Source organism: Miscanthus floridulus, chromosome 1, assembly GCF_019320115.1.
Source record: "Miscanthus floridulus cultivar M001 chromosome 1, ASM1932011v1, whole genome shotgun sequence".
Lineage (NCBI taxonomy): Eukaryota > Viridiplantae > Streptophyta > Magnoliopsida > Poales > Poaceae > Miscanthus > Miscanthus floridulus.
In genome coordinates, this window is record NC_089580.1 from 57,539,970 (window position 1) to 57,551,403 (window position 11,434).

The following is an 11,434-nucleotide window of genomic DNA, read 5'->3' on the forward strand; positions in this document are numbered from 1 at the left end:
ATCATGTTGCTAAAAATGATATATCATTAGAAGGTGTAAGGACCGAGGATCAATTGGTGGATATCTTCACTAAACCGCTAGATGAGGTGACTTTTTGTCGATTGCGGAATGAGCTCAATGTTCTTGATTTTAGTAACTTCACTAAAAAATGAGCTTGTGTTGTCCCTTGCATTGCATTGTAATTTACAACATGTTTAATTTTTTGTAATACATATAGGGCTTGTCTAACATGGTTAAGATAACCGCCGTAAAACATGTGAAGAAGCTTAACCTTGGATCAAACTTGACAAGCAACTAGATTTATCTTCAAGTATTTCATTGCATATGCATGAATGTTGTTTTATCGTTTATCTTCAATTGCCCTCTTATTGCCTGTTTTCATAAAAAGAATAATAGCCTAAGGCAAAATATTTTTGAAAAACATGAGGGTTTGAGAGAGGTCACTCACATCAGTCACAATTGGTGTTTATTTGGATCTTATTGGAGTTGGAACTTGATTGGGAACAGGCAGCACGAAGGACTTTGTAGATTCGCTGGAAAAGGAGTGACCGAACGCTGCACCGACTCTGATGTCCAGAGTCCGGTCAGTTCATAGGAGGTGAACCTACTATGAAGGAGTGACCGGACGCTGAAACAGTGTTCCCCCAGTGTCCGGTCAGATGGTGGCTTTGCGTCCGGTCGATCGAAGACGAAGGAGACAGCTTGCATCGGACTTTGACTACATCCGGTCGGTGTCCACCGGATGCGTCCGGTCATGATTCTAGGGGATTTGGACCTCTTTGGAATCGACCAGACGTTGAGTGGCAGCGACAGCGTCCGGTCGCTGCCACCGGAGCGTCTGGTCAGTTGAAAACATGCGGGATTCAATCTCTTTACTGTTTCCTTCTCTATCACATCAGGGGGACCCCTTTATAACCGCAAGCCGCATGTGCTGCACCTCACCACCTGCACGCCACCCTGCCTAAGCCACCACTGGCTGCCGCACCCTGCGTCGCCCGTCGCGCCTCCACGCCTCCGCGCCCGCGTGTCGCTGCCGCCACCGTGCGTCGCTACCGCCGCACCAGCCTCCCCCGCGCCTTTGCTTTGGGCCGTCGCTCTAGTACAACAGCCCTAGTCGTCGCCTCCGCAAGCTCGCCACGCTGCAAGCTCCATCGCCAAGCTCTTGCGGCCGAGCCGCCCTGCTTCATGCCAGCACCGCCGTGAGCCTGTGCTGCTCCACCGCGCCTCCCCACGTTCATGCGCTCCCACTCATCAGTTGTTATGCCGCCATGCCCTAGCTCCCATGTCGCCGTTCCCTAGCTTCATCACCGTCGATGCCCTAGCCACTGCTCTCCTCGTTGATTCATCATAGTGCATCATCGGAACCCTAACCCTAGCCGACCCAGTGGTTCCCCGATCCATTCCTCTTCTCGTTGTTTCGCCGGTTCGTCGGGTAGCAAGCCCTCAATTCAATTTCATACCTAATTGCTTGCTTTCTTAGGGTTTTGTATCTCTAGATGAATAATTAAGATTATCTATATATCCTCTATTCTATCATGCAGCGAGTCGGTGCCGTTGAGGTCCTATTTGTAGTTGTCAGTCAATTCGGGGCCAAGCTCGCAAGTACGGATCGAGGCCAAGCCTCAGAAGTGATAGTTGACAGTTGTTTCTTGTCAGCGACAGTTGCTCTTTTTAGATCCAACCGATGGTTTGCGTCAAGAATGTTGGAGGTGGTCCCGGTGATGAGGATCCAAGACACCCGCCTCGCTTGCCTACAGATCCAAAAGGCAAGGCGATGAAGAAACTTACAACAAAGAAGTAGAAGTATCCAGATGCAGACACAGCTAGAGCAGCTATAGTTGTAGAGGCCGTAGAGCATGCTGAGAGAGGAGGTGCTCATAGTGGTGTTGTTATTGCAGATTAGCTCTCTCCATCTACGAGGGCTGCATTAGAGTAGGTTGAGCGCCGTCATGGTGGTCTAGCTAGGACTGTCATGGTTGCGGGACGACGAGTCATCTTGGATGAGAGTCAGCCTCTAGGGGACTCATAGCAGGAGTCATAGCAGGAGCCACAGGCAGCAGAGCATACTTAGGAGGGACAACAGGCTAAGGAGACAGAGTAAGCACCTCAGCCATAGCTTCGCCACTTTGATCGTACCCGTGCTCCAGTCACACCAAGGGTAGATACACAGCGGAGGGGTTCTTGTCCACCGCCCAGACCATATGGTCCGCCTCTAGTGACTCATCTAGATCTGAGGGCCGCCACGGGTAAGCAGGCGCAGCAGCTCAGATTTGTGGATTTTGAGCAGTGGTTTCTGCCGAGGCAAGATGAGCGTGCATCAGAGGGCTTCTACACACCACTGTAGGAGGACTTCTACAATGCATATCTTAACAGTAGAGTTGTTTTCAGATCTCAGAGGGTATGCAACATAGAGTCTATTGTTGTAGCAGCTGAATAGCACATTCACCCCTACCTTTCTTATCTGCCAGGGCTGATAGATTTACTTGGACAGACTAGCTTATATGTTCTATCTTGGGCCCGTCAATTCTATGCTTCTCTCTGGATTGACCCGCAGCACAGATTCATACACTTTGCATTCAGTGGCAGAGATTACAGGCTGATGAGCACTAGGGCCAGAGAGATACTCAGGCTTCTAGAGCAGCCTATCCAGCTACATGAGGTTTGCTATGGACAAACAACGCCTCCAGACATCCTCATGGTGGGATGGTGCCCCCTACTGATCTTACTCCCACTGCTAGAGTGCTTGATGCCATTATGAGGAGGACACTGCTTCCGAGGATGGGGTATCGCGAGGGCTTGACTCACATATAGTTATGGCTACTGAATTGTCTGGTGTTTAATATTTGGGATCTCCTTCTATCAAAGATGGAGGATACCATTGCTGAGGGGTTTAGAGGTCACCGATAGTTGCCCTATGCCCACTAGATCACATTTCTTATTCACAGGGTAGTTACAGTTAGGCCACCTAAGATGCTAGCTGAGTATAATGATGCTACGATAGAGTTTTCTGCATATAACCTGACTTAGATGATTCGCCATAGTACACCGAGTGCACCTAGCCAGCCGCGTTGTTGTCCAGAGGTGCTAGAGATTGCAGCCCAGCAGGATGATACTATCAGAGGAAAAGCAGCTATTGAGGAGGAGCAGTTGGATGCTCAGCAGGAGGGGATGTCGAGAGCGACCCCAGTGACAGCTCAGATGAGGACTACCGCGATATTCCTCAGATGCCTCCACGACGACATGATCATGAGGCTGGTAGCTCCAGTTCAGCTCCATCTGCACCGCAGACAGACCCCGCTCTACTTGCCATACTTGAGCGGATGTGGCAGGGTCAGGCTCGCCAGGCTCAGGAGACCACTGCTACTTTTGCACAGTTCTAGACTCTATAGGATGAGTTTCAGCGGCAGCAGCAGGCCATACAGCAGCAGCAGGCCATGCATCAGCAGTAGCTCCTTGGATTTATGCAACATGTAGTGACAGCTATTGGGGTTCCACCGCCATAGCCTTCACCACAGCTTAGTCAACCTGCCCCCACTTGTATGACTCCAGCATTATAGCCTAGTGGGCTTCAGAGTCAGGGACAGCCTCCAGCACAGTTTGCTTCACCTATAGAGCAGGTGTCCCAGTGGTTTGCTTCGTCTGTGTTAGTCCCACAGTTCACACCTCTCCAGACGGGCTTCACACTGGCTCAGACTTTCTCGCTGCTAGTGCTAGAGACTACAGTGTTCATGAGCCTTGGTGCATCTTTCAGTGAGTTGACAGGGCAGCCTACTCCGCCATATTTGCATGTCCTAGGTCCTTCTATAGTTGCACCTATTATCGAGACTACAGAGACGCTCCCTTCCTCAGTGGCATCATCAGAGCCAGCTGCTCCAGTCATACCTGCACAGTCTATAGCAGCTCCAGTTGTTGATCCGACCTAGACTGCTTCAGCGTTGCTTCCAGCTACAGAGGGTCAGACAGCTCAGAGCTTTGGTTCAGATGATGATGGCACTCAGTTCAAGCTTGCTCCTCGTACCTCAGCGCCTGACTCGTCCGCTGCAGCCCCGCCGACCGACCCTTAGGTTTTAGTGTTTGACGCCAAAGGGGGAGAGGGATCGAGTATGCTAGACTTAGGGGGAGCGACTTAGGGGGAGCTTAGTTTACTTAGACTATTTTTTATATTTGGTTTTTATGTGTGATACACTATTATGCATTCGTCGTGTGTTTACTTTTATGCATTATTTATGTGATAGTGATATCTACGTGATCATAATATATGACATGTGTGCTCTCTACTTTGAATTATTTACATGTCATATCACTTGTGCTAAGCTCATTTGCTTTTGCTTCCGCGTTTTACTCCGATGCAAATGAGCTTTATTACTTGTACTCATGCTTATTTCATATCTTTTAAGTACATCATGTTGGTTTGGGTCATATAAGCTTGCCTAACACTTTTGTTCTTATTGCCAAAAGCTTATATGAACCAAGCATGTTAAAAATCTCAACTCTTTCACATACTCGAGGTAGTATTGTCATCAATCACCAAAAAGGGAGAGATTGAAAGCATCTAGGCCCCTAGTTGGGTTTCGGTGATTAATGACAATACGTGATTACTATGACTAACGTGTGTTTTACAGAGGCAATTAAGTTAGGTCATGGTAATGGAGATCGATTGGGCTATCATGGTGGTCATGCCCCTACGATGGAAATCGTTTCAGTTTTTAAAGGATGAGCGACAAGGTTAAGGATGGACTAGTTCTAAGTATCGATTGAAGTTGAAGAGACACTTAGAGTAGTTTAAGACTTTGTTTTTCCTTTGGCCGTACTATTAAGGGGGGTATGGATGGGTAGCTTAACCTAGATAAGTCTAGTGATTTAGGTGTGGTGCACGCTTGCTAAATCTAGTACTAGGTAGCTCCTAAAAGCCCTTAGATTCATTGGAGCAAATTTTATTCATGTATGATCGAGAGTTGGAAGTGAATGGAGGGTCAAATATTGACCGGACGCTGGCTCGGGGTCCGGTCAGTTCATTTGACTAAGGTGTTTTCGTTTGGTGCGACCGGATGCTGAGAGGTCAAGTGACTGGACGCTGAGGGCCAGCGTCCGGTCGACTCCAGTAAGTTCCAGAGAGGAAAAATCACGATCGGACGCGTCCGATCACACTGTAAACACTGGAGTTCGGGGTGAACTAACCGGAGCGTCAAGTCACACTGTAAACACTAGAGTTTGGGGTGAACTGAACGGCGCGTCCGGTCAACATGACCGGAGCATCCGGTCACCCCGTAGAGGCACATACAGTTCGTTTTTCAGCCCATGTTATAAATACTTTCTTCATTCGTGTGTGGGGGTACTTTTGCTCATTCCAACAGCTGAGAAACATCTTTGAGAGTGCCAAGACGAGCAAGGTCCTAGTGAGGTGATTGAGATTTGAGAATCCCAAAGAAAGTCCTCGTTAGTGAGATCAAAAGTAGCAAAGTGTGCATCCACCCTTCTCATTAGGCTTGTCGTGGTGAAGTGAGAGTTCGTGCTTGTTATTCTTGGTGATCGCCATCACCTAGACGGCTTGGTGGTGATTGGAGAGCTTAGTGATTATCCGGCGAATCTTGTGGATGACCAAACTCAAGTTGTGAGTGGTCGTAGGTGATTCACCGTGACGGAGTGTCGAAGAATTAACCCGTAGAGAGCACTTCATCCTTGCGCGGATCAAGGGAAAGCTACACCCTTGTGCGGGTGCTCCAACAAGGACTAGTGGAGAGTGACGACTCTCTGATACCTCGGTAAAACATCGCCGCGTTTCTCCTTCTCTCTTTACTTTGAGCATTTACTTTAAGCAATTCAATTCTTGTCATTTACATTCCTAGAATTGCCATGCTAGAGTAGGATTGGAACTTAAGGAACTAAACTTTTGTTTATTAGGCTAACCGTAGAGTTTAATTATTGAAATAAATTTAGAATTAGTCCAATTCACCCCCTTTGTTGATTGCAGTTTCAGAGACGTGTTCGTCAGACTGGAAATGTATGAAGTATGATCATGCCGTCCTGGGCTCTGATCCAAATCATTCTAGAATTTCCACGAACTATACCCTAACTCCCAAAACAATTTGGAAATACAAGCCATTCCGATCGCAAAAAAAATGACTTTACCAATAATAGGCTAGCCTTACAAGTTTTGAAATTTGCTGATAGTGAGAGTATTATCTTCAACGCTTGGTCTCTACGTCTCAACCAAAACCACTCGTTCTACGGAGCATTTTTAGCATATCCCTGTTTGTAGCCTTTGTCCTCGCTTCTCTTCCACCACCGTTCTCGACTTGCCTAAAAATTTAATGACTATATTTCGCCGCTCTAGGCGTAAATTCTAGATCGAAATTTCCCCTTACTTTGGAGCACCGCACATAAAAATTCTAACGATCTCTTTTATTTTTTGGGCTGTTCACTTGTAGATAGATCGCACTGAATTTGTACTTCAAGTTAAGATTGCTTTCCGGATGCAGTTTCTGTATGGACAATTGTGTGTAGGCTTACACAATTATTAGTTGGGATCGTAGTGCGGCAGTTGTTTCCTTCTTCTCTTGCTCGTAATGGATTCAGCGAGGAGCTGGTTTACCAAGCTCCAAACGAGGGAGAAATCCATTGGAAAGAAGAAAGAATTGCCTCCCAATGGCAAGGAATCCGGCGATGATGCGCTATCGAGTGCAACCAAGCAGAGGGTTGGGGCGGCCAAGCAGTACATTGAGAAACACTACAAGGAGCAAATGAAGCATCTGCAGGACAGGAAAGAAAGGTAAGGATCTGTGATGAAATTTATATGTTCCAATATGATTATGCACTCAAGTTCTTTCTCAAAAGAATTTATCATTACCGATGACATCTCAACTTTTGCATTGTTGTCATGTAGACGGTGTAGTCTAGAAAAAAAATTAGCAGACGCTGATGTGTCCGAAGAGGAGGTTCATAACATCCTGAAGCAGTTTGAGAAGAAAGAGACGGAGTACATGCGCTTGCAAAGGCATAAAATGAGCGTCGAGGATTTTGACTTGCTAACAATGATAGGCAAGGGAGCATTTGGTGAGGTAAACCTACACTACGTGCGAATAATGGACCATTCTGTATCCAATTCCCTCTGTTTTTTATAAAATCGTTTTTGCTTGACACAATGGTTTTCTTCTAGGTCAGAGTCTGCAGAGAGAAGACCACAGGAAATGTCTATGCGATGAAGAAGCTTAAAAAGTCTGAAATGCTTCGTCGAGGTCAGGTAGAGCTATTTCTATCAAAGGTCTGAATTCATCTTTGTATCCACTGTTCCTTTTTCCTTAGTGCTTTGTTTGGTTTGTTTCATAGGTTGAGCATGTCAGAGCTGAAAGGAATCTTCTTGCCGAAGTGGATCACCACTGCATTGTCAAACTGTATTGCTCATTCCAGGACAGTGAGTACCTGTACCTGATCATGGAGTACCTCCCAGGAGGCGACATGATGACCCTGCTCATGAGGAAAGACACGTTGACTGAAGATGAGGCTAGGTTCTATGTTGGCGAGACAGTTCTTGCGATCGAAGCGATCCACAGGCATAACTACATCCACAGGTACGGAACAAGTGCAGTCGTGTTCAGTAGCGCTGCTGATATGTTGTTTATGATGAGTTCAGTACCTGAATCTGCAGAGATATCAAGCCTGATAACCTGCTACTGGATAAGTATGGTCACTTGAGACTGTCAGATTTTGGATTGTGTAAACCATTAGACTATTCCAACTTCCCAGACCTGAATGAAAAGGACGTTACGCCTACAAAATCATCGTCGATGCATGGGGATGGGAAGCAGCAGTCGATGCCAAAGCGCTCGCAGCAAGAACAATTGGAGCACTGGCAAAATAATAGAAGAACTTTGGTCAGTAACCAACACAATGACATTATCAGCTGTGACTCCTGCATTATATTTTACCAATTGATATGTCACTATCTGTTCTGTAATACCTTCTTTATAACTTGTACTTCCAAGTTTCGACGAGTGATTAGTTAAATGATTGCAGGCTTACTCAACTGTTGGAACACCAGACTACATCGCTCCAGAAGTTCTTCTGAAGAAAGGCTATGGGATGGAATGTGATTGGTAAGCATTAAGCATCTCTTGCAGTACTGCTTGCACCATTGATCTTATTGAGTTTGAGTTTAAAGAAAAACAAATTTCATATTTCCAGGTGGTCCCTTGGTGCTATCATGTATGAAATGCTAGTGGGTTATCCTCCATTTTATTCAGATGAGCCTATGACAACCTGTAGAAAGGTAACGTATTTTAAGCTTTTAGCTATGAAAAATACCTTAGTGGTCTTTCCGGTGATTGGAGCATACTCATCTTCCAAATTAACTGATTTCTAGGTTCAGTCGTCTCTATTTTGTCCCAATATCCTTTATTTAGATCATGCCTATATGTGCAAAAACAGATAGTAAATTGGAGAACACATTTGAAATTTCCTGAAGAAGCGAGGCTAACAGCAGATGCGAAAGATCTCATAAGTAAACTACTTTGCAATGTCGACCAACGCCTTGGGACAAAAGGCGCAGAAGAAATAAAGGTTGTTATGTGGTGGTCAAGTATGATAACATGCCCCAAATAGATGATACTGAACTTTTGCTCATAGTACTTTGTACGTGTAACTTTAGGAGCATCCCTGGTTCAGTGGATTAGAATGGGACAAACTATATGAAATAGAAGCCGCGTATCTGCCTCAAGTCACAGATGAGTTGGACACTCAGAACTTTGAGAAATTTGAAGAGGTAACTGTTGTAGTTTATAAAGAAACGTGCTTCTCACTCACCAGAAATTATTAGATAAATATATTTGTGTGGTGTATTCGCAGTCCTCGGATAACGTTCAGTGTTCAGCAAAGACGGGCCCTTGGAGAAAGGTAATAATACCTTATCATTTAGGGAAACAGATATTACTTCTCAAACTTCTTTACATTGCTGCATTTTTTTGTGAAATACATTGCTGCATTTTAATTGTATGCGCATCTTTAAAAATTTTATTCTTGTTTTTTGTGTTTTCCACCAGATGCTTTCTTCAAAGGATTTGAATTTTGTGGGCTATACCTACAAGAACTTTGAACTTGTGAACGATCACGATGTCCCCGGCATGGGTACAGTACTTTCCAGCTTCTGTGCGTATGAGTAGTATAAGGGTTTGTTTGGATCCCACGAAACCGAAGACAATATTTAGAAAGTGATTCCCATTTTATTATTAAAATTCCTTTTCAATTCCTGGGAACCAAACAGGGTCTAAGTGAATTTAGGTGACAAACCACAAAAAAGGTTGGAGGCGCAGATTCCTCAACATGGTAGAGGAGGAAAAAAAAGGATGTAGCAGGATAACCAAGTTTTCATTCTGACCATGCTGTTCTTGTGTTTTTCAACTGATACACCTTGTGCTGCTGCACAGCTGAGCTGAAGAAGAAGGAGAAGGCAAAGCGACCAAGCGTCAAATCTCTGTTTGGTATATATATGTGAACCCATGCACGCATCCGCTGAAATCCTTTTTCATTCTATGGTTTACATTGAGTTGTACACGCAGATTCACCTGAAGGAGGAGAGGGAGAGGGAGAGGAGGCGCAGCAGCCTGAAGACGAAGCAGCCTCTGCCGAAGGAAGCGTCCGGAAACCAGCAACAGAGCCTGAACTGACCAGAAGCATCAGCTCGCCATCCACATGAAACGCCACTTCTCCAACAACGGCTATCAGACATGTCTGTCACCAGTTCAGTTGATGAGAGCGAGAGCGTCGTCGTTCGTGCACACGAGTGACGACGGGAGCCCATGCATGCAGCATGGCCATGAGTGCTTCCATTCGTCGGTAGAGTTCGCCGGCCGGTGGTTACCTTACCTGCCAGGAAGAAATTAAAGGGGAAGCGTGTTGTACTCTGTGTTGATTCACGAGCGAATAGCTAGCGATCGTGCTGAAAATAAGTGTGTCCGTGGAATGTGTTATATATACACGGATATTGACGAAGCGAACTCGCAAGTCGCATGTGCATTTTACCCTTCAGCCGGCGTACGGTGAAACTCGTCCGTTTCGCTGGCTACTACCACCTCCCTTCTCCTTCCGGGTGTTCGGCGGCACCGGCAAACGCCTGGCGCGCGCCGGAGCCCAGCTCGTGGAACCGGCCGGTACGGTCGTCGGCGCCGACCGCCGAGGGCGTGGGAAACCGATCGAGGATAGACTCTGGTCGCAACGTGCGGGCAGGCAACCGTGCCGTGGATCGGATCTCGGCTGGGCGGAATCGGAATTCACGCGCGCGACATGGTGGAAATCCCCTTTCCCACACCGCCGGCCCGCGCGGGCCTTTGGACGGCCTGGACAGGAACGAGACTGACTGGAGGCCGGCACGCACGCACCTGCGTGCAGCACAAGTGCGCTGTGCGCGTGTCCACCGGTTCTGCGTTTGGAGAATTTCCATGCTCAGCGCGCGCCGGCCGGCCAAGTGGTTGTTGACTTGTTGTGTGGGCCGTGCGTGCGTGCATCTTTTCTTTTCTTTTCTTTTTCCTTTTTTTTCCCGATCATCACGTACCGCCGGACCCAATGCCGCTCGCGTCGTGCCCAGTGTTTTTTTCCTCTCATCTCAAAGTACAGCTGTAGAATCTGTTCGGATCTAGACACACACTACCACACACACGCACACCTCACACACACAGTATACGAATAAATCTACAACTATACCTAGACAACGAACGCAGCTGAGAGGTACTCGAAAATCATCAGACTCCGAGCGTGACGGACACGTCACTTGACCATTATGGCACATCTGCGTGGGAGGCAACTAAAATTAATTAGGGAATTACTGTTCCCGGATGAGACACCGACGTCGAAGCCAGACTTCCAACACAGGCGGGCAGCGTGCTCACCTGCACCGCTTGCCAACCGAGTGTTGAACCACCCAACTACCACCTGAATTTTCAGCTCTCTCACTCAAAAAAAAAACTGAATTTTCAGCCCTTGATCCACATGATCAAATCCATCGTGTCACCATCCGTGCCCTTTGGCCGAGCTTCAGGTCCATAAAATCTCTAGACATCTTGTAACTGATGTCTAGACATCTTCTAGCTGAGTGTTTGTAACTCCAAGAATTCATATATACAAAATTCTTATAAATATACTTAAATCACTTTATTTAATTTAAAGGGTCCTTTGGAACGCAGGATTGTGAGAACATAGGAATAGGAAAAACGTAGGAATATGATAGGATTGCAACCGGAAAACATAGGATTGAAACCATTGGAAACTTTGGAGTAGTTGTTGTTTGGATGGACACATGAAATTTGTAGGAATGGAAAATTTTAGGGGCTTTTTGGATTACAGGAAATCCAAAGGAATTCTAAAGAATCACCGTTCCTATGTTTTTGCTCCGTCTGGAACGGAGGATTCGTCACTTCCTTTCCAAAGGAAAGTTTGCTGTGCGTGT

The 11,434-nt window shown here is 46.4% G+C and overlaps 1 protein-coding gene across 1 annotated transcript; it reads left to right on the forward strand.

Annotated features, from left to right (window-relative positions):
• Positions 1-6,254: 6,254 nt before the first annotated feature.
• On the forward strand, positions 6,255-9,995 carry LOC136525072 (uncharacterized). The gene is made up of 13 exons (XM_066518139.1): positions 6,255-6,769; positions 6,884-7,058; positions 7,157-7,240; positions 7,327-7,568; positions 7,646-7,871; positions 8,014-8,093; positions 8,182-8,266; positions 8,425-8,556; positions 8,645-8,758; positions 8,842-8,889; positions 9,036-9,120; positions 9,420-9,473; positions 9,552-9,995. The coding sequence occupies exons 1-13, from the start codon at positions 6,567-6,569 to the stop codon at positions 9,686-9,688; spliced, it is 1,665 nt and encodes a 554-aa protein (XP_066374236.1). The 5' UTR covers positions 6,255-6,566; the 3' UTR covers positions 9,689-9,995.
• Positions 9,996-11,434: the final 1,439 nt, after the last annotated feature.